Source organism: Gobio gobio (assembly GCF_949357685.1).
Source record: "Gobio gobio genome assembly, chromosome: 22".
Taxonomy (NCBI): domain Eukaryota; kingdom Metazoa; phylum Chordata; class Actinopteri; order Cypriniformes; family Gobionidae; genus Gobio; species Gobio gobio.
The window spans coordinates 6937030-6963945 of record NC_137118.1 but is presented as its reverse complement, the minus strand read 5'-3'; the positions used below and the strand labels follow the sequence as shown (position 1 = coordinate 6963945).

The window sequence follows — 26916 nt, the reverse complement described above, 5'->3', positions numbered from 1 at the left end:
CACTTTGTATAAACTTTTCCACCTCCTACTGAGAAATGTCAACCTGTTCTCCATCCTCCGTCAGCCAAAGTTTTTTCTTTTTTCCAGCGTCAGTGCCAGCCTGTGACACCCTGCCGCTCTGGGATATTGAATGGAAAGGTTCAGTCTGGTACCAGCTAGTCTCTTAATCCTGGCTGAATTTGTTGTTCAGCAGTTGCATAACCAAAAGACGTATTTGAATAACTCCAAAAATGTGATTTTCGTTTCCTTTTCCTCTTATATTTCTCGGTAGAGGAGCAGGCAGAAGTAAACTTTGTCTATGGTTCAGTTTTTCAGTCCAGTGTTTGTCAAAGCCTTCGATTATTTCAAAATTGCTTTTATGATATCAAAACTGTCATGAACGGGTATTGTTTTCAGTTTCTACACAAATCATTTCTTTAATGTAATCAACCCAAGCTCAAGACCATGCCAATGCCTAAAAGAACGTCGCCTGGAATCCAACCAACAAACATGGACTATGCTAGCCAATATATGTTTATGGCCTTTTGTCACTGGCATTGTCCCTCGTGACAGAAGCATGGCAAAAACATTTGTGCTTTGCAGTTTTTAATAAGTCTCTCTCTCACCCTGTCCCCAGCTACATCTTCAGGCTGAGCTGTACGCGGTTAGGCCAGTGGGCCATCGGCTACGTCACCAGTGACGGGAACATCCTGCAGACCATCCCACATAACAAGCCGCTGTTCCAGGCGCTCATCGATGGATGCAGGGAAGGCTTGTGAGTACCTCAGACAGCATAAACTATTAAAGGGGAGGTTGATTATGATTTTTTAAACTTTTAGTTCAAAGCAAAGGGAGATATTTTCTTTTAACTTCTTAACCCGCACCGGAGCGTGGGCGGGGAGGTTGACGGAAGTGGGCGTGTCTGTACCTTTATTTACTTTTGTTTTATACAAAATATTCAATCAACTATCACAAACTATGCATCATTTGAAAGCTAAAACACTCAAGATTCATGTTCTGAACTTGTTTTTGCAATAAATACACCAGAGAGGAAAGGGTTAAATGAAACGCTAAAGGACTGGCCATGTAAACATTAGCATAATATTAGCGATACTCATCTTTCATCTCCTGTCGTTCAGATCAGATCGGACGAATCCAATAAACACCTGCATACATCTCTGTGTAAGGGTCCACTCTTCAAAATGCATCCCACTTTTTAATCCAAAACAATGAAAAAATAGGGAAAAAACAAAAAATCCTTCGTTGTTTGCAAGGGAGTTTTGAGTTAGCGTAATCATTCATGTCCATTTTCAATGAAATATCGATTCTAATCCGTTTCTGGCAAACTCCCCCTGCAAGAATAGTCTCTTCCACGTGAAATGGATCAACCCTCGTCTCTCTCCTTCAATCAGAGTCTCTCCTGGGATGCATCATATAGAGGAAGCGCCTTACAGGCTTGGTGAGCTGTCAATCATTGCGCCCATGGTTTTCGTTGGATAAAGGCACTCGGTGCCCAGCCAATGCCTTTCCAACAAAGGTTTGATTGATGGACTTAGTAACCAATCAAAAGGCATTATCTTGCGCAGTTTACGTAAGTAGGCTTTGGTGAATACTGTTTGTGCGCTGGCTGCGCGCTCTCTATGGCGCATGTTAAGAGGTTAAAGAAATAGCTTTTTAAGAACTACAACAAACGTCTGGTAGAGACTACATCACTAACCCTGAAATTTACATAAACCCTGCCCCCGGGAACACAACAACAAAGGGGGTGAGATTATCACGACAGAATATGCTAATCAATGACTTGAAGATAGTTAACTCCACACCAGCTACATAAAATCATCAACTAACCATTCAGAAACGTCCTGTTGCATTCTACATGTTGTCATTTCTTCTTGAGTCTCTCCATCATTGTCCGACTCCGATTTGATCATAAAAGGCTGAACAGTTTCATTGCCTGTCTGCATGAGGTTATCAGAGCTGCTAACTGGAGTTCTTGAAGCTCCGCCCTATGAGCAGCATTTAAAGGGACACACAAAAACCTCAAAAAGTGACAATTTTAACATGCTATAAAAAAAATTCTGTGGAGTATTTGAGCTAAAACTTCACATAGACGCTTTGGGGACATGAGAGACTCATTTTACATCTTCTAAAAAGGGGCAATCAACCACCCCTTTAAATAAACGTCAGAGCTTTGGCCTAATGCTTGGCGCATGTTGAGCCACGGTGCTCATGTGGGCGTTTTGAGTTCAAGTCCCAGGTCTATCCTCCAACTATTAATTTAAACCATTCCGCTCTACTTAACGCCCACCATCTCAACTCAATCACTTGCTTCACTCTTGTTCTTTCAGTCGATGGTACATCGACATCTCACATCTTTTGATCTTTCTTTGATTTAATGTCTAGACAGTGGGACTGAAGATGGTTGAGTTATAATGTCATTACATGAATAAGTCTGAGCTCATATATATTTTGGCATCAGTTTGCTGATGTTCCACACTGATTTGGCGTTGACATATAAAAATATCAGATCAAAACTAGAATGATATTTGTGTTACCTTTTAATATATCCAACTTTATCTGCATACAAACAGTACAGTGTAAAGCAATATATTTGGTCACAAAAGGTCATTACATTTGGATAAATATATGTTCAACATAATCCACATACATAAAGTATACTCGCATAAGGCGATAAATACTACAGTATATGGCATATCTCAACTGCTTGATTGCTTGTGTCATCACAAAATGTAAACTATATTAAGATATTATAAATACTAGCATAATGATTTTGTAAAAAACGCTTTGAAACTCTTTATTCATTGTGAGAAGTACTATACAAACAAATTTGAATTGACTTCAAGGACTGTAAAAAAATTTAACAACATATGTTTCCACTCCTTTATCAGTAATTGAACTCAAGATGGTCAAAAAGTGCAATAAACCATCAGTTTTTAAGGTTCATCACCTTAAATTTTTATAATTTTCATTGAATTGTCTTAACAAAATTATTTAATATTTAATTAAAAATTATCAAATGAGATCTTAAAATTAAATCTATTAAAATCAATTTTTAATTCATTTATTAAAATAGCCTGTGGAGCATTGATTGGATATTTCATACTTTAGCTACGTAAATAAATAGAAATAATTATTGCCTGCATATGAGCCAGCAGTGGTACATATTTTAATATTTAACTGCGTAAGTTTGATTGAGTGGGCCAAAAATGGGGTTCCGGCGCCCATGTGTCCAGATCTGCTCATTTTGTTCCATTTTCCTGGAATCCGCTCCCGTAATTGTTCTGTGACGCATCCTATCAGCTCAATATGTTCTGGAAAGCTGGCAGTATGTCTTGTAAACACACACACACACACACACACATGCTCTTCCCCTCTTTCTCTTCGTTGGCAGGTGTCTTACTAGCATGTCTCTTTGAGGTGTCATTTACAGGTTTTAGCTGCATGTATCTGTCACTGATGCTGTGTCAGCTGTCTCTAAACCACATCACACTGGCTTGTGGCTCTGTCTGTCCCTCCTAGTGCCACATGCCAATCTCACGCCATCTGAACTGTACCATGCTCGCCCATTCATTTCAGATAATGAATCCGATATGCTTGCATAACGCTAGTTTCTGGTAAAAGAACTTCACACAAAAGGAACACAGTGATCGTTAATAGACATGTGTCTATCACTAGGCACACACAAGAAACGCATTTCTAAAGAAGTTGAACTGGCATCATGAAATTTGCATGCATTTTGTAGTTTTTATTTGATTTTATTATGCTTTCAGCCATCAATAACTGCGATCAGTTTCATTTAAGACGTTTTGCAGAATTCTCTCCTCATAATCAGCCCAGAAAATGCAGAAAAAAAGTCAGCAGATTTTGTCTGGACTCTCTCTCTCTCTCTCTCTCTCTCTCTCTCTCATTCTCATCTGATTGCCCCAGCCGAGAGGTTTGATCCCTGCTGTAAGTGCAGCGATTCAGACATTGGCTGTGATTGGATGGGTTGTGGAGGTGGCCCAGTTTCACAGCACTGCTAAAAGAGATGCCACAGAGCCAGTTGCACATGAGGAAAAGTCTCTTAACCTCATACTCTTTTTGCTGTCTTTCTCTCCATCTGTAGTTATCTGTTTCCAGATGGGCGCAGTTATAACCCAGATCTCACTGGCCTGTGTGAACCCACCCCACACGACCACATTAAGGTCACACAGGTTAGTAACGGATGCACATTTGAGTTGGCTATATGTCAGAGGTTTCTTTTTCATCCTACTCATCTTTTTCCCCCTCTCCTTTTTTTCTGTCTTTTCAGGAACAGTACGAGTTGTACTGTGAAATGGGCTCTACGTTTCAGCTGTGTAAGATCTGCGCCGAAAATGATAAAGATGTAAAGATTGAGCCATGTGGTCACCTCATGTGTACTTCCTGTTTGACTTCATGGCAGGTATGTATTGCAGGTGTTTTTATACTTTACACTAGTGTATTTCATTTGTCTACTAACAATAGCTGGACATATACGTGGACATCACTGGAGAATTCTGCTAAGGCTAATTTCATGCCTGGCATTTTTATGTATTGCAAATAAACAATAAATAATATGTTCACACGTGCATAATTTGACAAAATTACAGCTTGATTTACAAATGATGCGCAAAGAAATTCTTCTAAAAATTATATTTAAATGAAAAAGTTATTATATTATATTGATTATTATATTATATGTATTATATTAATTATATGATCATATATTATATTTATTATATTATATCATATATTATATTTTATTATATTATCAAATATTATATTATATTATATTATATTATATTATATTATATTATATTATATTATATTATATTATATTATATTATATTATATTATATTATATTATATTATATTAATTATATTATATTATATTATATTTTATGAATTATATTATCATATATTATATTTTATTATATTTATTATATTATTTATATTATCATATATTATATGTATTGTATTATATTATATTATATTATATTATATTATATTATATTATATTATATTATATTATATTATATTATATTATATATTATATTAATTATATTATATTATATTATATTATATTATATTATATTATATTATATTATATTATATTAAATTATATTAAATTAAATTATAAATTATATTATATTATATATTATATTATATTAATTATATTAATTATATTTATTATATTTATTATATATTATATTATATTATATTATATTATATTAATTATATTAATTATATTAAATTATATTATATTATATTATATTATATTATATTATATTATATTATATTATATTATATTATATTATATTATATTATATTATATTAATTATATTATATTATATTATATTATATTATATTATATTATATTATATTATATTATATTATATTATATTATATTATATTATATTAAATTATATTAAATTAAATTATAAATTATATTATATTATATATTATATTATATTAATTATATTTATTATATTTATTATATATTATATTATATTATATTATATTATATTAATTATATTAATTATATTATATTATATTATATTATATTATATTATATTATATTATATTATATTATATTATATTATATTATATTAATTATATTATATTATATTATATTATATTATATTAAATTATATTAAATTAAATTATAAATTATATTATATTATATATTATATTATATTAATTATATTTATTATATATTATATTATATTATATTATATTATATTATATTAATTATATTAATTATATTAAATTATATTATATTATATTATATTATATTATATTATATTATATTAATTATATTATATTATATTATATTATATTATATTATATTAATTATATTAAATTATATTATATTATATTATATTATATTATATTATATTATATTATATTATATTATATTATATTATATTAATTATATTATATTATATTATATTATATTATATTATATTATATTATATTATATTATATTATATTATATTATATTAATTATATTATATTATATTATATTATATTATATTATATTATATTAATTATATTAATTATATTAAATTATATTATATTATATTATATTATATTATATTATATTATATTAATTATATTATATTATATTATATTATATTATATTATATTATATTATATTATATTATATTAATTATATTAATTATATTATATTATATTATATTATATTATATTATATTATATTATATTATATTATATTATATTATATTATATTATATTATATTAATTATATTATATTATATTATATTATATTATATTATATTATATTATATTATATTAAATTATATTAAATTAAATTATAAATTATATTATATTATATATTATATTATATTAATTATATTAATTATATTTATTATATTTATTATATATTATATTATATTATATTATATTATATTATATTATATTAATTATATTAATTATATTAAATTATATTATATTATATTATATTATATTATATTATATTATATTATATTATATTATATTATATTATATTATATTATATTAAATTATATTAAATTAAATTATAAATTATATTATATTATATATTATATTATATTAATTATATTAATTATATTTATTATATTTATTATATATTATATTATATTAAATTATATTATATTATATTATATTATATTATATTATATTATATTATATTATATTATATTATATTATATTATATTATATTAATTATATTATATTATATTATATTATATATTATATTATATTATATTATATTATATTATATTATATTATATTATATTATATTATATTAATTATATTATATTATATTATATTATATTATATTATATTATATTATATTATATTATATTATATTATATTATATTATATATTATAAGTCCCTGAAGTGGAACACCTATAAACACTATATCTGAATATATACATAACCATGTGTATATGACACAGCTGCAGCTTTTCACACAGCTGTGCTCATGCATGAAATAAACGTCTTATTTGCATGCGGTATGGTGAAACGTTTTGCATCACATGTATAAACGCTTCAGTGACGCCCAGTACTCAGCTAATGGATCTAGTTAAAAGTGCTTTAATGGCAAGCTTTGACCTGAATACTGAGTGTCACCAGGGCTCAGTGGAGAACGAACAGCAGGTAATCTGTCTCTCCGTCGCCCTTGCATTTGTCCTGATCACAAATGCAAGCGGCATGACAGCGGACAGGTGAAGGAAAGGCAGATAGGGTAGGAAATGTGTCCTCTCTGGTTGCGTTTATCTTCTGGGTGTTTCTCTGTGTGTGTGTGTCAGTGTATGATTGTGATTGAGGATGTTTACATGGGTGATGCTAGAGTGATGTTACACATTTGGGGTGAAGTGTGTATGTGTTTACATTTTAAGTACTGGCCGAATTGCCAGAAATGTTCAGATCTAGGGTGTTGTCCGAGCATCAGAGCTTCTCTTACGATAAACAGATACTTTGGGGCCAGCTAAACTCGGACGCCTCAGCCAGATGCATGCTGCGTGTGTTTTTTTTTTTCTCTTTATAATGGAAACTTCACTCACTCATGCTGATCTGAGCATAATTCCCGAATCAAGTCTTGATGCTCATGTGAGCCAAGCAGGTTTGTGTCTGGCCTGCAACATGCCCCCTGATCCTATTCCCTGTTTCTTTCCCCAATAATATCAAATAATTTTCACTATATCGCTGTAGTAGTAGTACTTTTGTAGTGTTTTGTGATTTTTGTTTTGGCACAGTAGTTTTCCCTCTGCTACACATGGATCTGCTGAGGCTGAATCTCAGATTTGTGATCATTGACCGTGAACCAGTGTTCTTTACTGCATGAACATTAAAGTGAAGCGCACAAGCTAATTTAATTCAGAAGAGCATTTCATTGAAACAATACAGTGGCACCCAAATGTTATTTGGCCACTTAAAAATGTATGTACGTCACTGCCTTAAATAATAAAATGTCAAACCAATGTGCCATTTATTTTAATAGAAAGATTGCACAAGCTTATATTTTTCAAGCATAATATTTCAGATTTTTTTTATTTTTTTATATTATATTATAAAACAGTAGACACGTCACTGCCTTAAATAATAAAATCTCAAACCAATGTGCCATTTATTTTAATAGAAAGATTGCACAAGCTTACATTTTTCAAGCATAATATTTCAGAAAAATTGTTTGATTTTTATATTCTAAAACAGTAGACATACTGCTCAAAATGAAGATTTAAAGTATTCAGAGACTTTCTGTTTGTGGAAAGTTATGGAGCATGTTCGCAGTTGGTGTGTTGCTTTAATTTTAGATCCAAGTGTTTACTTGTGTTTGTTCCATATTTTAGTGTGAGTGTGTGAAGAAGGATGTCATCTTTCCTTCAGGGCAGAATTGTTGTCACTGAACACACATTGTCACAACACATCTAAAATGACATCTAAAAGGCCTCAGCTGTGGTCCACCACGAGTCCATTCTTGAACAACAAGAGTCATAATATGAGTGCTTGTGCGGCTTTTCGAATCTCCTCTGCTGTTATTCACCCTCTTATTTAAAAAAAAAAAAAACCTTTTCCTTTTAACCTGTCACCTGCCTATAAAAGGGACCTGACCGTTAAATAAACCATTGAACCGGTTGAGAGCCTAGAGAAGTGTCATCTCATCTCCTAGCTGGCAGGGAGATTAATATTCATTGCTATTTTTCTGGTAAGTTTACGAACACACAGCAGTGAAGTCTTGACGGTGACTATCCCATAGAAATCTCACTCTTTTCTCATTTTAATGGTCTTGTTTAATGCCGAGTCAGTTCGGGTGTGTTTCTCTCTCTCCGTTTAAGGGCTCTAATTAGGATTAGGTTTCAAACGATGCTTTGATGTCTTTCCGCATGACCCCTCAACCAGATGGCAGCCATGATCATCTTTTGTTCTTGTAAATATCGACACACTTTGATTCTCAGAATTTAATGGAGGAAATGAAAGATGATTGTTGTTCATTTTGCCATGTGTAAGCTGTCTCCAGGCCGTACGGATCTGTGCGACACGGAGGAGTGTCCTGTCTGTGTGTCTTGCTTTTGCTGTTTCCTTGAAAAAGAGAAATTGGGTATCCGGCCTGAGGGGGTAGCATGTGCGTTCCAGCTGTTTGTAATCAAACATGGCTCTTCAGATCCTGCCGGTAAAGAGTTTCCTCATGGCCGAGGCATATTTCCACAACAGTCTGTCAGTGTTTACTGTGCTATACAAATAAGCAGAGCAGAACCGTTGAGGTTGATATCAGCGAAGGTACTGCACCAGGCTCATGTCTGTTTTGAGTACGAGGCGGACTTCTACAAGTGTTGGAGCCTTTGTGTGTGTATCTTTGAGTAAGTGTGTGCGCTAGTGTTTTAAAGTTCACTCAGTGTGTCCTCGACTCTTTTCTGCAGGATTCCGACGGTCAGGGCTGCCCGTTCTGTCGCTGTGAGATCAAAGGGACTGAGCCCATCATTGTGGATCCGTTTGACCCACGCAATGAAGGGGCCAAGTGCTTCTTCCTGGACCACTTCAACTCCCCGATGCTGGACATGGATGACGACGATGACAGAGAGGAATCATTGGTCATAGACCACATCAAGAAGGTACAACATCTATGAGATTCCCCAACATGATATCAAAATGGATCCTAATTACCTAAGAGCACCATTCAAAAGTTTGGGGTTGGTAAGATTTTTTTTATTTGATTTAAATATTTGTATAAGTAGTCTCTTAAGCTCACCAAGGCTGCCTTTATTTAATCAAATATACAGTATAAACAGTAAAATTATGAAATATTAAAATTCGTTGTTTTTATATATATTTATAATGTAAAGCAAAGTTTAGTTTTCAGCATCAATACTCCAGTCTTCAATGGAAATCATTCTAATATGCTGATTTGATTTAAATATTTTTATAAGTAGACTCTTAAGCTCACCAAGGCTGCCTTTATTTAATCAAATATACAGTATAAACCGTAAAATGATGAAATATTACAATTCATTGTTTTTATATATATTTATAATGTAAAGCAAAGTTTAGTTTTAAGCATCAATACTCCAGTCTTCAATGGACACATTCTAATATGCTGATTTGGTGCTTAAGAAACATTTCATAATGTTGAAAACACTTGTGCTGCTGGATATTTTTGTGGAAACTGTGACTTTTTCCGGATTTGTTTGATGAATAGAAAGTATCAAAAACAGCATGTATTTAAAGAGCACCTATCATGGAATTTTGAAATTTACCTTTCATGTAGTGTGTAACATAGATCTAAGTGAACAAAAACATCCTGTGATAGCTTGAAATATGACAGTGCACCGTATATATAGTTATTTTCTTTCAAAAGTAAGAGTCGACTCGGAGTCATTTTTAAGAATCGTTAGAAGACCGAAGCTTTTTCTCTGACTAGATGACGTCAACTTGTCAAGTTATTTGAATACGATACGCCCACTTATTGCGCTCCAAGACGCCAGTGAAAACTAGAAAACATCATGGCGACGAGACGCTGTGTTCTGAAGTGCCACTCAAAAGCAAACTTTTTTCATCTGCCCAAGGATGAGCATTTGAAGACTAAGTGGCTTGAAGACAAACCATACATCGTCGCGATTGTGTGTTTATTAGTCGTCAAATGTATGTTTCGCGATCTCAGGAAGCTTTTATTATGGACTTCTATTATGGCACATGGTATCTTCTTCGTCTGTCTGTACATGGACTACATGTGCACAGAGCGCCCTCCGGCTGCCAGTATGAATTGAAAACAACACATAAGAGACTCAATCGCTCATGATTAGGCTATAACTGCCCATTTTGAGGAAGTATTGAATAAAAAATACTCCTCTGTTTAGAAATTTGACACAGACATATGAGAATCTATCAATATGTCTCCTCATCTGCACACTTTTGAACTAAAAGCCCTGAGGGATGTTGATTTGTCGCGAGTCTTCATGAGGAGAACAGTTTTTTTATGAATGAGATCAGCTGAGGCTCATATTACAATCAAACGGTACCGACGCGGTTTTCATATTCATAACTCCTGACACATATTAACAAATTACTGTCACTATAAGACTTTGATGGGCGTTCCGTTTCCGAAAATATCTGCACAGACTAAACCAATCACAACTGACTGGGTCATCGGACCAATCACCGCAGATTAGCGTCACGTAAAGGCGGGGTTTTGAAAAGTGAATCACTAAAGGAATCATTTGAGAATCGCTGTCAAAACAGGTAAAAATAAATGCATATTATAAGAAAACTAAAGTCTTTTTTGTCATTGCATGCATGCAAAACTGTTGTTGGGGACTTCTAAAACAATATTTGGAACATTTTAAATGCCATGATAGGTGCTCTTTAAAACATAACTTACTGTCACCTTTGATCAATTTAATGTGTTCTAATTGAACAAAAGTATTAACTTCTTACTGACCCCTAACTTTTGAACGGTAGTGTAGATGTTCTAAATATGAATTCATATTAATTATGTATGCTTAAAGGCACAATGTTTAACATTTTTGGATTAAAATATCCAAAAACTACTAGAACCATGTTATATATTTTGTTGACTTGTGTACTTACATTATCCCAAATGTTTCCAAGAATGTTTTAATCCAGAGAAATAAGCAATTTTAATCAGGACATGGGCCGTGCGTCGCCTATCAATGACGACATACCCGCGTTACCCCCAATTTCTGCTTTTATTTTGTAGAAACCATAGAAACACCAAAGATGCTTTAATATATTATATGATTTAATAGACAGGTGAGCAACTGTTTGGATACCTTCATCCACAGAAAACTAATCATTGTTATATAGCTCAACACAGTTAGTCTTAAGGCCTGTACACACCAGGACGAATATCGCGTGCGCTTATCGGCAGTGTTTTTCGTGACGTTTTTTGGCGCATCTTGAGTGTTCACACCCAAGCGATTTCCACTGGCGCTCCCGGTACACAAGGTGGTGCTGCGGCACTTTACGCTTCTGACACTTGCTTGTCACACAGAAGAAGAAGAGAAACAGTATTTACGTGCTTGCCAAAACCACAGATATATTATGTTTACGGCCAAAACCATTCACACACACTTTTTGCTAACTGGCAAGCAGCATTAGCAGCTCATCTTCTTCTTTGTCTACTTACTATTTCTGCGTCGTATCAATGTGTGCTCGTCAAGACCGTTTTGTGCTTGAGCGCCACCAAGTCGTGTTTTACTGTCATTTCAGCAGCTCCAGGCACATGAACAAAAGCGCTGATCTCATTGGTCGGCCAGTTTTTAACGCGCCGCGTCAAAATAAAAAAACGAACCCGAGGCGTTTTTTTAAAAAAAATTACGCTTTTACGCCTGCCGTTTTGCGCGTCGGTGTGCACACTCACATTGGCGCCCTTTGTTTAGTCACGAGACGTTAAACGTCGGCGATAAACGCGCGTGAAAATTGTCCCGGTGTGAACAGGCCTTTATTGTTTAAATCTGGTTTTCTTGATTTACCACGAGTACCATGTTTTACCATGCCTAATATCGATCTAGCTCACTACAGTCTGCAACAAGTGATTCATAGTAGCCACTGAGCGAACGCAGAGTAGCGTTATAACTATGGTTGGGAATCGTGAGAAATTTTCCGGTTCTGGTTCCTGTTCCGCCTAACGATATATATATATAGGCCTTTCACTATAAATCTGGTATAAGCCCTGTGGCACTCTGTGCTGTAGCAAATGTTTTGTCAAATTGCTAGTGCAGCCTCCTTTGCATGTTATTTTATTATGAACTTTTCACATGTGTTACATTTTGCTTCATTATCATTCATTCTTTGGAAATGAATCCACACTTGTGACTTTCTCTTCGCCATGCTGGTGGTCAACGAGAAAATATCTGACACAAAACCGTAAATGTGTAGTGCGAGGGCTTTCAGTGCTGAACTGCGTTGCACTCCTGGAAGCGCCAGGCAACGTAATTAATATTCATGATGAGATGAGCCAGGGTTGCCAGGTTTTCACAACAAAACCCGCACAATTGCTACTCAAAACTAGCCCAAAACAAGCCAAATCGCGTTTCAGGGGGGCTTCTCGGGTAAAATTCGCATTTCCGGGGCTAAATATCACATAATTGGGGTTGCTTCAACCCGCGGACATGAAACCCAGCCCGCGTCAACAGTGTTTAAGTAGCCCAATTCCGCGGGAAAACCACGGACTTGGCAACACTGGCTGTCACTCGCTATTAAAGGATACGCTTCCAGCGCTTCGCTCACACATTGCACCAGAACCGTTTTCGGAACCGAAACTTAGGAATTTCGCGCGGTTCTGGTATTTTTCAAAAATCAGTTTCGGTTCTGCATAAGAACCGGTTCTCGGTTCCCAACCCTAGTTATAACAACTTTCAACATACTCAAATGTGTCTAATATGATAAGACAGCGTTGCATTACCCCTCATACACATGAGCGGAAGAAGCGGAAGCGTTCGTCAGCGGCAGAATAAAAGCTCAACTGTTCTCGAGCCGTGCTGTGCTCGTCTCTCATTAGCAATCGCTCCAGCGGCCTCGTTCCGCCCCACCCTGCTTCATACTACAGTAACGTTAATAAATCTTTAATACGTTAGCTCATCCATGAATATGATCAGATTATTTTCCACCGGCTCCAGAGGTGAAGACAACAACTCCCATGATTCCGCGAAATCAAGCTACACCTTTGTTTTGAATAAGCGACCTCTAGTGGCCAAAATTACATATTGTGCCTTTAATATTTTTTCATGATCTTGGTGTGAACAATTCATTAGAGTATTTTATTAAAAAGATTTAAAAAATAATTGACGATTTGTTGAATTGATCAACTTTTTTTGGCTGATGTCACCAAGCCCTTGTATTTTGCAAGTGTCGAATGCATTTCATGTTGACTTCAAAGTCAAATCACTGTCTGTTATCACAGGTTTACAAGTATTTAGAAGTTTGTTTCTGCCTAAACCTGCTCAGTCAAGACTTCATTCATCACGGTTGTCAATCCACGAGAAATCTTCTTTTTTTCTAGTGGTTCTAATCTCATTCTTCACTGGACTTCAAAGAGACCTATATCTTGCTTTTATATATGTGCAAGAGCCTCCTGCGCTTCACCGGCATAAATGTCAGTCTCTTTTATTAGAAAAAGAAACCTGTTGGAACCTGCCTCACGGGGACACAACCTCCACAGCTCCACTGAGTGGATTCATTAAATGGTATAGCTTGGAGAGCAATAGAGGGCACCTTGTGGCAGGAATGTTTTTAAATAGAAATGCGAGATATTCGTTTTTTTCTTTCTCTCCCCATAATGCCTTTGCAAGTGAACTTGTAGATGATTTTGGCTTCCTAGTGAGTGAGAACTTGTTTGTTCTAAGAGTAGTTCACAAAGAGCATGTTATTGACCTTTTGATTTCCTGTAGTGTTTTTTTTAGCAAATTTAATTAGCCGCGCTTTTCCCCCTGTATAATTTGTTTGATTCACCACAAACAAAAGCTGTCCAGCTGCAATTGCTCAGTTCATGGATATGCTAGTGAGACTATTAGTTGATTAGGAAGTTGAAAACCCTAACCTGCCCAAAGCAATTCATGGAGGTAATGGGCCATTAGGATAACTTTGTATGCAATCATGATGAAGGGTAATGATGAGTTTGTCATTATCCTTCTCTTTTTACTGCTTTAATGTTTGTTGCAAGCTTTTTATCTCAATCGAGACCAAGACCTGTGCAACATCAAGAGTTTCTGTATTTAACTTGATTTCAGATTTTCAAAACAAAAATGAGTGTGTAAAACCTGCTGATTTTAGGAGGTTGTGGACGATTGCCGGGCTGTTGCTACTGTATGTGGTCGCTAAGGTGCTCTAAATGTTTTTATTCGGTTGCTTAAGGCCGGGGGTAGGGGGTCAACAAACTTCCAAGGCGACCTCAAGATGGTTTAAAATGATTTTGAATGAGACAAAACAAGCTTTGAAATAAGCCAAAGCAGAATCAACTGGCATCATATTCAAAAAAATTTATTAATATAATATACATTCATATAATGAATATACATTTCTCCAGCCTCTATTAAGCTCCAAAATATTTTTATCAGGTAGAAACAGCTGTTTTCCGGGAGTCAAAATATTTGGTTACACTTTATTTTAAGGTGTCTTAAATGTAATCATACAATGTACAATGTAATCATATATTTAAGTACTGAGTAATATATCGTATATTTTTAAATCCCCGTAATTACAATTGAAGTGACTAGAAAAGTCATGTAAATTCATTGGTAATAGAGAACATTCCATTACTAAAACTTCTGGAATTATGGAATTACATTTTTTTTTGGTAACACTTTATTTTGCAGTGTCATTGTTACATACATTACGTGCAGTTACTATAGTAATAACCATAAATGATGCATAATTACATGCTACCAACCCTAAACCATACCAAATCCTAACCCTAACCCTATAGTAAGTACATGTAGTTATTTAATATTACTCAGTACTTAAATGTATGATTACAGTGTAACAAAGACACCTTCAAATAAAGTGTAACAGGTCTCATTTGTTAACATTAGTTAATGTATTAACTTGGCTGTCAAAGATTAATCAGGATTAATCGCATCCAAAATAAAAGTTTGTTTTTATATGTGTGTGTACTCGGTTAATGATTATTTATATATAAATACACACACAAGCATGTATATATTTAAGAAAAAAATATTATTTTTTACATATAAAACATTTATATTTATATATATTATAGATTATATAAATGTATATACAGTATATACATGCAAATATGTCTTAAATATATACATGAATGTGTGTGTATTTATATATAAATAATAATTAACAGAGTACACACACATATATTATGTAAACACAAACTTTTATTTTGGATGCGATTAATCGCGATTAATCTTTTGACAGCCCTAGTATTAACTAACATGAACTATCAATGAGCAATACATTTGTTACAGTATTTATTCATCTTAATACAAATCCAGATGTTCATTGTTTCTTCATGTTAGTTCACAGTGCATTAACTAATGTTAACAAATATAACATTTGAGTAAATTTCAACACTTACTAATACATTAAGATGAATAAATGCTGTAGAAGTATTGTTCATTCTTAGTTCACGGTAACTAAAGTAGTTAACCAATGAAACCTTATTGTAAAGTGTTACCTAATTTTCTTTTAATTATTAAAAATAAATACTTTTATGTAAAGATAAAAGTTTAAAAAAGTCATTACATGTCATTGATTGTCATTACAGCAGATGTTCCAGAAATATCTTTGGGGGCCTTTGAATATTGTCTTGGGCAATGGGGGGACTTGGAGTCAAAAATGTTGTAAAGACTGATCAAGGCAGTTATTCTAGAGGATTTTTTCAGCCATTTTATTGCTTCGAAAGTAAAAGCAAAGTGCATGATGAACTATGCACTAAACTGTGAACCCAATATGATCAATAATAAAAATGTTGCTTTGCAAAGACTACTAAATATGTCATAAATCACCATCAGTGTTTCTCTCTTTCTTTGCGTAGTCCATGGACATCCAGAACTCGCCGATAATGTCTCCGAACTCATCCCCTGTGTTTGAAAAAAAAAAAAATGCTGCTGATCACATGGGCCCGCACTTGAACATTCCACCCGTGCCGCCCCGCCTTGATCTCATCCGTTCTCCCGCTCCCAGCCCCACAGGCTCTCCCAAGGTATCGTACTGATCATGATAAATATTTAAATTCTCAATTGAATTTTTGTATTTTTTTTTTTAACATTTCTCTTTTCTTTTTGCAGTCATCTCCAGGTATGTCCAGAAAACAGGACAAGCCCCTCCCTGCCCCTCCACCCCCACAGAGAGACCCCCCTCCTCCTCCTCCGCCAGAGCGCCCACCTCATATCCCTCAAGAAAGCCGGGCCGCCTGGCTCGTCGCCCCTTCGTCTGGCCTTCCCAGGGAGCCTAGAGCCCCCCTGGAGGCCTGGAGTCCCAAAGACAGCACTGCTTTGTTAGACTGCAGGACGTCTGCTGCAGACCGCTCCCCCAAACTCGCCCACGCCGCCCCTGCGCATCTCAACGGGAGACCCCTCAGCTGCTCCGGTGCGGACTTGGGCTTGAACCGGACTGGACACAGACTGAATGCGCAGTCAGACTGTAGTAAGGTGAGGAACGCGCACACATTCCTTGTGGATCATGCGAATAACATTCACACGCGCTCGTTTCACAGAGCGACATGTTATATTAGGGCTGGAATGTCCTTCTTTGATAAGCAGAGTCAAGAACATGAGATAAGAGCAGAATATGACTGGACGTTGTGTTTCGTAAATCACCTAGAACCCTCTGTACTCATTCACAAGCCCTTACATGCCTATTTTAAGCCATAAATATTCACTTTTCGCTCATGGCTGTTACTAAGCAACAGTGACGATATTCGCATTAAAGCAGGGCTGTGAAATTTGGTGGTGTGTAGTGCTTGTCTTTGGCCCTGGCATTTAAAAACGAGGTATTTAAAACACATTCAGCACCTTTCATTATTACAGCAGTTGCCCTGCCACCCCGACATGTGTTTTTGCATATATCTGAGTTAGTGCACCAGAATGCAGAACACACACACACACACATATCCGTGGCTCGCTGGGAGTTTATAGATTATGCATTAAATAAGCATGTTCTGCACAAGGGGATTGAGAGAGTTAAATATTTGGCTGCAAAGCTGCAGCGGGTCTCTCATTAAAGCCCTTTTGGAAACTAAGAACTTCTCTGAGATGTTCTGGGTTGTTTGAAGTGCATGTGGATTTTTTTTCAAACCTTTTTGTTCTACTAAGGTTTGCAACATGCAATTATATGTAACCACCAATGGACTGTAAAATCCCCCCCCGCTCCCTCTCCCTCTCTCTCTCTCTGTCACTGGTTGGCTTGTCAGTGTATGGATTCATTTAGTGTCACCGTGTGGGCACAGAGAGTTTGGCCCCTGTTCTCCTGTCACAAACCCACACAGCTCTGTTCAGCCCACCGCCTGCAGGCCACAGCGAGTGTACAGCATCACACTCTGCTCTTGATCTGTGAAATAAACAGCTTAGACATCCGAGGCTTCTAGAGCTCCATGATGGAGGTCGAGGAGATCCTTCTAGCTTATTCAATAGACACATTAACGGGATGATCTGTGTGAACATACTTTTAATGTTCTCTCTCTCTCTTTCCCTCTCTCTTTCTCAATCCTTTTTATCTATAATCCATTCATCCATCCGTCAAGCTGTTCATCAGTCTTTTCCTTCCATCCATCCATCCATCCATATTTCTTTCTATCCAAATGTTCATCCAACCAATCTGTCTATTCATCCATCCATCCAGTTTCTCTAGTCATCCATCCATCCATATTTCTTTCCATCCACATGTTCATCCATCCATCCATATGTTCATTCCATCCACATGTTCATCCATCCATCCATCCATCATCCATATTTCTTTCCATCCATATGTTCATCCATCCATCCATCCATCCATCCATATTTCTTTCTATCCATATGTTCATCCATCCATCCATCCATCCATATTTCCTTCCATCCATCCATCCATCCATCCATCCATCCATCCATCCATCCATCCATCCATCCATCCATCCATCCATCCAATGTTGATCCAACCAATCTGTCTGTCTAGCTATTCAGCAGTTCCGTCCGTCCATCCATCCATCCATCCATCTATCCATCCATCCATCCATCCATCCGTCCATCCGTCCATCCATCCATCCATCCATCCATCCATCCGTCCATCCATTCATCCTTCCAGTTTCTCTAATCATCCATCTGTCCATCCATCCATCCATTTTTCTTTCCATCCATCCAGACAGACAAAATAATATAACAACTTTTATAGATATCATCTGTATCTTTGTCAGGTTGCTTATTGAACACTACATCCATAAATTAGTTATCATAAATAGCTTGGTGTTTTTTAACATTGCATGTTTATGTGCATGTGTTTCTCTGCAGTCTTTCATCAACGGTCTGTTACCTGGTGATGAGTATGACGTCCCCCCTCTACGTCACTCCCCTCCCCTTGTGGACCACAACCAGAGGTTAGTACCACACACACACACAAACACACACACACACACGTACGCACGCACGCGCACACACACGTGCCACTCCCATCCCTGGAGCCCTGCTGTGGCTCTTGTTCTTTGTGTCCATGTTGATTATAATCACTGTAAAGCAGCTCAATCTGTCTCTCTTTATTCTGAAGGGAGCCTCACCAAACAAACAACTGTGTTTACCCTGCCCAATTCACTCATATCGTCTTCATATGATTACAAATTACCTGTTTACCGCTCTTGAGCACTGTTTTTCTGTGGACTTGCTGATCTCATTGTGATGCCAAGCCAGAGCATCTTTTTCTTGCTTTGCTCATTGATCTGCTTTTGTGATGTTCCATGACTATATTATTACTTTCTCGCAAGTGTTTTTTGTGGTTAAAAGACAAAAAGATCTATGTGGGCTTAATGAATGTGTTAATGTGATCCAGGGATTGTGTGCACAAGCTGCATCCTGTATATCTCTAGAGGTCTGTCAGAACAACACACACACACTGCAATGTTTGGACACATGTGCGCCAATTATGCAAGAGCACCAGGATCCGGAGAGCATGTGCTTTTTAAACAAACATAAATGCATACACACACACAGCGATCGACTTCCTGTGGGGCTTTTGAGGGAATTAAGCAGAACCAGCCTATGAGAGGTTGCACTCCAAGCAGCAAGCCATATTTCCTCTTCTGTAACAAAAACTTATGATCTTTCTTGCTCTTATATTGCAGTCTAGGTATTGAATTTTTGTTGTTATTATTATTAGATAGTCATGAATAGTGGTGAACTTAGAGATGAATGATAACTCACATTATGCTGCTTGTTCAGGAGAGATATGCTGTTACTTTTCTAAGCGATTGGACTTATGTTTCACACCTCTACTAAGGTGTTCTGAATAGTCAGCATGTTGATATGTTGCTATACAGTCGATAAAGTCTTCTAAAACACTGAACACCTTAGTAACCGCATAGCACTATATTAAAAACTTCTCTGTACATTATGCTGCTATTGCTAAGATGTTCTGCTTATTGTTAATACATTGCTATACAGTTGGTATGGAGTGGTTTTCAGTATGTTAGTATACTGTTGTTGGTGTTCTAGAAACACGATAAACACCTTAGTAAACAACATTTAATATTGCCATTGTTTCAGAATGTTGCCATAGGTTTGATAAAATGATCGCATAGAAATGCCCGGACTACCACCCTACTCTAGTCATTGGTTTGGTTGTCAATGTTAATGGCTTCATTCATGCAACACTGTTCTGCTCCTCTCAGCAGTTCCTGCTACAAGAAAAATTGTGTTTCTGTCACCGCTTTGACAAATGAAACCGAGAGGTTCTGGAAACCACAATGGCTGTTGTTTAGAGCCCTGAAGAATAGTGTTGTGTGTCTATGTGGTGTGTCTGTCCATAGAGCTGCGTCAGTAGTGTGTTTATAGAGGCTGAGGCTGAGGTTACTGTGTGTGTGTGTGTGTGTGTGTATCCATAAGAGGAGGCAAGGGAGGCAGTGTCTCCTCAAAAAAAATAGAAAATAATCGATATTGCAAAAAAAAAATGCAAATATTACAAAATGTGATGTTAAAAAGTGTTAAAGTATCCAACAGCGACACCTGCAGGTGAAGTCGCAGCGGGAGGTGCATATAAATCCCGCCTCTTGTTTTCATGCGCGTTCTGGAATCGGCCTGAATGAAGACAATTATGGCGTTAATAGGAAGCCACTTAGATATCACCGCTTTGTCACGTCAAAATCAAACATGAAATGGCCTGAAATCATGACGACTGTTGGGGTTTTAGTGAGCAACCAGTGTGGGGAAATTAAAGTTACAATAATTTGACTATTCAAAAAGAAAAGCTGTACCTTTGTTCAAAAATAAAAGGCTATATATTGTTTAAATTGTTACTACCTTTAGTTATTACTTTGTGATGTATGTAAAACTGCGTAAAAACACTAACTTGATGAACACACGTCGCAATGCGGCGGCACAAGTGTTATTTGCTAGTTTCAGTCTGACGCAGTTATCGTTTTGACATCCTGCGCCACGTTGTTTAAATACCAAATGCATTTTCGCCCTTTTGTGCAGGCTTTCCCATGGGCGTGGTCTGAAAACGAGGTGTGTTCAGGCGCATTGTTGGCACACTGCTTTGAGGGACTGAAAATACTGCGCCGTTGACCACCAAAAAACCTGGTCTAAAGTCAATGGCGCAGTATTTTTTGTGTTATTTAAAGGGCGCGTTTTGCCCTATTTATCTATTTTCAGTAATGATGAATGAAATTGGCTACTTATTTAACCAAATGTGCCAATAGACCCTTTTTGCGCCGACGTCACAATTATGTCACGGCGTTAGCTGGAGGCAAAACAAAGGGAAAACTGGAGGCGGCCAATACAAACCAGCACAGAGTCGGAGCTCAAAATGTCATCTTGTTGTGTTTTTGGGTGCCAGAATCGACGGAGTACAGGCTCCAAATTTTACCAGACAAAAAAACGACGACAGCTGTGGTTAAACGCAATAAAACGAGCGGACTGGAGTGAGTGTGCCAAGCGCTGGCAGTGGCTAGGCAGAACTTCGGATCGTACGACACAAAACTCATCTGTTAAATCTTTGTATTTTAAGTCTTGTAGGCTACGTTTACATTCCATTTAACACATAGTTATAGGCATCTAACGATTTAAACTATGCACATTCATGTTTTCACCATGAAGTAAACTGAGAAATTTAGATATTTAATGTGAATTTTACAAAAAAAATAGCTATTTTAAATAAACCTGTATATAAATATCATTACTAGTTTCGGCAAATACATTTTAAAAATGTAATTTATCCCCTTAAAACTGCACAACTGTAGAGTAAAACATTAGGCTATTAAAAAAAGTTTTATGTGTTTATAAAAAACTGACATGATTTTTTTATAAAATCACACAGAGTACCCAGAACAGCTGCTTGCATAAAGTTTAAGGTAAAAATAAGCATTTGCCTATTCCGCCTGCCGCGGGCCAGCCCTGGGTGTAGATGCCAGGCCACTCAACCGGAGGTAATCCTGTCAGATTGCCCATCCATTGAGTGAGCGTGTACGGGTCGGTCAATCTGGTTCCGTCCATTAAGGTTAACTTTTTAATGGTCATGGTCCTGGACAGAGTGTGACCTTACATATTCAGATAAAATTACTCCAGTCATTGTTTAAAAACAAAGCTCACCTTAAAAAAAAACTTGCTGGCTAGCGTTAGTGAAGTGATCAGGGGAATCGTTCTGCCTCCAGCTAAGCTCCGCCCACAAAAAACCGTCACAATGTTTACTAACTGAAAAAGGGTCTATACCATAGACTGTAAAAAAATATGGACGTAGTGATTCACCCCTCTCACAGTTGTCATGAAGGGCAAAATAAGCCATATAGACCAAAACCACAATTTGTACCAGACTGTAAACATGTTTTATTCTGCTGTAAAGTTGGGCATTTTAACATGGAGCTCAATGAGATTCTGCTCCCTTCTGGAGCCTGTCCCTAGTGGCCAGTCGATGAATTGCAGTTTAAGTCACTTCCGTATTGGCTTCAAGAGAAACTGCGTGAGGTTGCCGCTTGGTCTATACACACATGTATTTAAACTAACTGTTGAGGGTGTCTATATTCCGCCATGTAAATAGTGAATCCGCCATGGTTCAAGCACAACTGGCTTTAAAAGGGAATGAGAGATGAGACTCTGATTGGTTTATTGCACATTACGCCCAATACACACACATGACTTGTTAAGATGTGCCGGGCACAGCGACAATTTATTTCTGTCGTTAAACTAGCAAAAGTGGATTCGGACGCGCCCTAAGTGCACTTACACCTGTGCTTCAGACCATGTGCTCAGATCGTTGAAATAGGGCCCTTATACTTGGTTTTAATGAATAGAATATTGCATTTAGTGTACAAATACACTATAGAATAAATGCAATGTTTATTTAACTAGGAAAATTAAGTGTAACAGGGACATACATTTACATTTGATATATAAAAAGCATATTTGCTGCCTCATTTTGAAATGGGTGTATGTGTATATATCCGCTGGCACCGAGCACACTGTATTCTTTGTGATTGGCATCACACACATCAACATACGTTTACTTTAGAGTAACACAAACACACCACTGACTTGGAACTGTTCAGGGCACTTTCCACCTCCTCAAAGAAAGCAAAACTTGTGAACCTGTCATCTCCCTCTCTCTTATAGGTGTTTTCACACTGCTATGGTTGGCTTCTGTTAAAGACTTGGCAAATGTACATCCATAAACACTTTCATGGTGTCTTGGAAACACTTTGAAATACTTGAGAAAGATCTTTTAATGAGTCGCTTCATCATCATCACAGGGAGATAAAGTGCCTAAAGCGCCCTCTAATGGTGCCTTGCGGTAGCAGTTAAAGTTTGGCTGGAAAACCGCCCATCGTATCCCAGCAAGAGCTAGTTTAACCCCCCCAGTAGTGGCAGCCTGTTTAAATATTGGACGTCTTTTCCCACTTCAGCCCAGCCTGGGAGTCTTTGTTCGAGCATTACGTGATTATACTGGCTAATCTCACAGCGACCAGCTCACACACTGCAGAGTGCTTGTTTCAATGAGTCAGCATGAAGGCGGAGAACACCGTCCAAATCTCCCGTCAAAGAGTGCTGCGGCATCACTTACAATGCTGTCATCTATGTAAATATTTACATATTATGGTTATTCCACACTTTGCTGTAATGCAATAATGTATATTTGGAGTTAGGGAGTTGTTCAGATCTGTATCAAACTTTCCATAGTACATACATGAATAATGTCTCAAATCATGCAGTTTGAGTGAAGGTCTGCTCCCACAAACTTGCATTGAATTAGGGAACGAGTCCTAAAGTTGAAGAGCGTTGGGTCTTTTTACACCTAGCACTCTATCAAGCCACTCATATCTTCCATATAAACATTGTGGCAACTACTTTTGCATTGGGTGAACACATCAAAATCATGAAATGTAGGGCTGAATGCTGTTACTGTCTGCCTGAAGCATTGTGGGATTGCGTGGTTCTGATTAGGTGTCGTCGTCTGTGTCTGTACATGTTGTGTAATATTTTTTGTGTGTGATTTACAGACACACCAACCCCTTCACAAGCCACCGGAGTCTGACGGACAGAGTGGAGGACGAGTATCAGATTCCATCATCACACCCCGTCTGCATCACACAGCCGCCCGTCTGCATCCCCTTCCGCATCCCCAACAGGTAAACACACACACAATAGTGAAACCAGGACTGTTTTAACGTCCCGCCCGCATTTTAATGCTTTTTCTCTCTCTATAAAGGGCTTTAGAAAACGGCTTGTCGGATCTCTCCACAGACATAAAGAAACATAAACCTCCAGAACATGGTGAGAGAACACACACACACGTATACAGTACACACACACACAGTCTCTCATCTGTCATCTTAATTTTCCGCATGACCATTTTTTAGTGTGATTGTGGGAGTTTGTGTGTGTTTGTAGCATCAGGGACTAAAGTATACATTTGTTTTTAATGTGGCGGCCGGTGGTTGAAGTCAGCTGTGGCTGGCATGGCTAACTGTGAGGCCATTTTTAGGTCAGTATAACTCTGTGTTGTGTTCCTCAGGTGGGTTTGACTCTGGTTCATTGATCTCGGGTGTGGCTCACACCACACAGTGCCCCCTCCACAACAGGACGCCCTCAGACTACGACATTCTACTGCCCCCTCAAGGTAGCCGCTGGCACTGCGCCTCAGTCTGATTGGTTGCCTGATTAGCAGACTGTTCAGTGGTGTTCATTTGTTGGTTTCTGTTTTTTCACCAATTGGAGCTGCAAACACCAATGCAGTGCTTATTTATTATTGAGTCACTAAATCTTATTATTAGCTAATATTTTATGAGCTGTTTGCTGTAGTTGAGGTGTGTTTGTGTGGTGCTTCTATTCAGACACTTTTATTCACCTTCACTTCCATAAACCTTTTGATGCTAATATAATTTTATTATGCTTTTAGCTTTGTTTTTGTATATTAATGAAGGCATCAATTTGCTTTTCAGTTCAATTCATAATCACACTATTGTCATAAACGTACAGTAATTACGCTTTTTCTCAATTGCTCAGAAACTGAAAGCCATTCTTTTGGCCAAATATTTGAAACCATAATGCAGTTTCCCAAAATAAAGACCTTGTTTCTCAGAAATATAAACACTATTTCTGTGTTTAACACAAGTTGTAAATCTGCTAATTTAGTGTTTACACTTCCTTTCGGTTATAGTAAAAGTAAAAAAATGTATAGTTAGGTTGGTAATTATCCATGCCTACAGTTATTTGATCCAAAATACGGTATTATTCGAAACGTAATTTATTCCTGTTGGCAAAGATGAATTTTGTCTTCAGTTTTCTCTGGATTATTTGATTAAATAGAACGTTCAAAAGGACAGCATTTATTTGAAGTAAAAATCTTTTGCAACCATTTAAACTTAGTCACTTTTGATCAATCTAATGCATCTCTACTGAATATAGTATTTTTTTTTTTTTTCAAAAATTCAGAACACTTTCAATTCAAGCCTGAATGATATTTTAGCTCCATCTGTTGGTAAGAAGAGGGACTGCTGAGGCATGTAGAAAGACTCAACCACTCTCTCTTTCTCTCTGTTCTCCAAGCGTCTCCAATGGAAGACCCGTTCAACTCTCTTCCTCCGTCCCAGCCTCCTCCTCCTCCTCCCATCAGGAACAGTTTTACAGAACCCTCCTCCTCCTCACCCTACCCCAGACCTGCCCGCCCCTCGTCTGGACACGACCACTTCCTGCTCAGCCCTGGTGAGGCCAAATCCCATGTATCTGTGACTATTAAAGTGGTCATGAACTGCATTTTTTTATGGTTTTATAATGTTTCATGTGGCACACCTGCAATGTTAATATGATTTTTACATTAAAATAAAGGCATGGCACGTGTAGAAAAGTGAAGCCGCCAAGGCAAGACATTTTTCCTACCCTGACTTTAGCCTCTGATTTGAATGCTCAGTTTGAAGGGGCGTGTCTGCTTTGTATAAAGGCCCACTGCTGTGATTGGCTAGCATCTTTGCATATGGAATAGCTTGTAATATGTGTGTAACTCTCTCAGAAACTTTGAGCACGTTTTTACTATTACAGTTCTCAAGGTTAACTAATCGTGAAAAGTGTTTATTATAGCATTATATTTAGATCGTGGCATGAAAGGTTGCAGTGATGAGCTTTGTAACCGATCACAGACATGTGATCTCGTCATTGCAACTCAATTTCTGCACACTAATGAATGCTTTCATCATAACTAACGGTGCAAACACAATGTAAATAAGAGATTTGTTGATTATAACGGGAGTTTTGGCTTGAGTCCCGCATTACTGGCAAAGTCTGTATATCGTAAAAATCTGTTTGCAAACCCTGTGCTGAAATTGGGACTGATTTACCAAAGAATCCACAGTGAAATGTACCGAATACAAATAAATAATGCTCAACTGAGACAGTCACATTATTGAAGATAAATTACCACATTCCTAGCATTAGGATCCTTTGGAAGGTAATGTTATATGTAGTCGCTCTTCTCTCCTCGTCATCTCACTAACACGCCAGTGGGTGGGGCCAAAGTTGCGATAATGAAGTAGGCGTGGATCTTTATTCTGCAGAGGCGGTCTTTGACCTGTAGATAGATAGGTACATTCCACAACGAGTCGTTCTCTGAGCTTGGTCACAATAAAAGCTGTTTTTGGACTAACAAGGAAGTTTTTTCAGTTCTGAGACTTACAGGATATTCTAGTATGATGACTTCTTATGTGTCAAAAGCTCAAGGAAAATTGTATTTTTTCAGTTCTGACTGATATAGTATGACAT

At 36.5% G+C, this 26916-nt stretch overlaps 1 protein-coding gene across 1 annotated transcript in view; it reads left to right on the top strand.

The window, feature by feature from the left end:
• cblb (Cbl proto-oncogene B, E3 ubiquitin protein ligase) overlaps nucleotides 1–26916 on the top strand; it is a 93328-nt gene that overhangs the window by 63747 nt on the left and 2665 nt on the right. Inside the window, exons 7-17 of the mRNA XM_079804835.1 lie at nucleotides 617–754; nucleotides 4106–4193; nucleotides 4292–4423; nucleotides 9427–9618; nucleotides 16527–16694; nucleotides 16780–17142; nucleotides 18973–19058; nucleotides 24162–24290; nucleotides 24371–24435; nucleotides 24677–24781; nucleotides 25711–25866. Coding sequence (XP_079660961.1) covers nucleotides 617–754; nucleotides 4106–4193; nucleotides 4292–4423; nucleotides 9427–9618; nucleotides 16527–16694; nucleotides 16780–17142; nucleotides 18973–19058; nucleotides 24162–24290; nucleotides 24371–24435; nucleotides 24677–24781; nucleotides 25711–25866 — 1622 coding nt within the window. The remainder of the gene's footprint in view (nucleotides 1–616; nucleotides 755–4105; nucleotides 4194–4291; nucleotides 4424–9426; nucleotides 9619–16526; nucleotides 16695–16779; nucleotides 17143–18972; nucleotides 19059–24161; nucleotides 24291–24370; nucleotides 24436–24676; nucleotides 24782–25710; nucleotides 25867–26916) is intronic.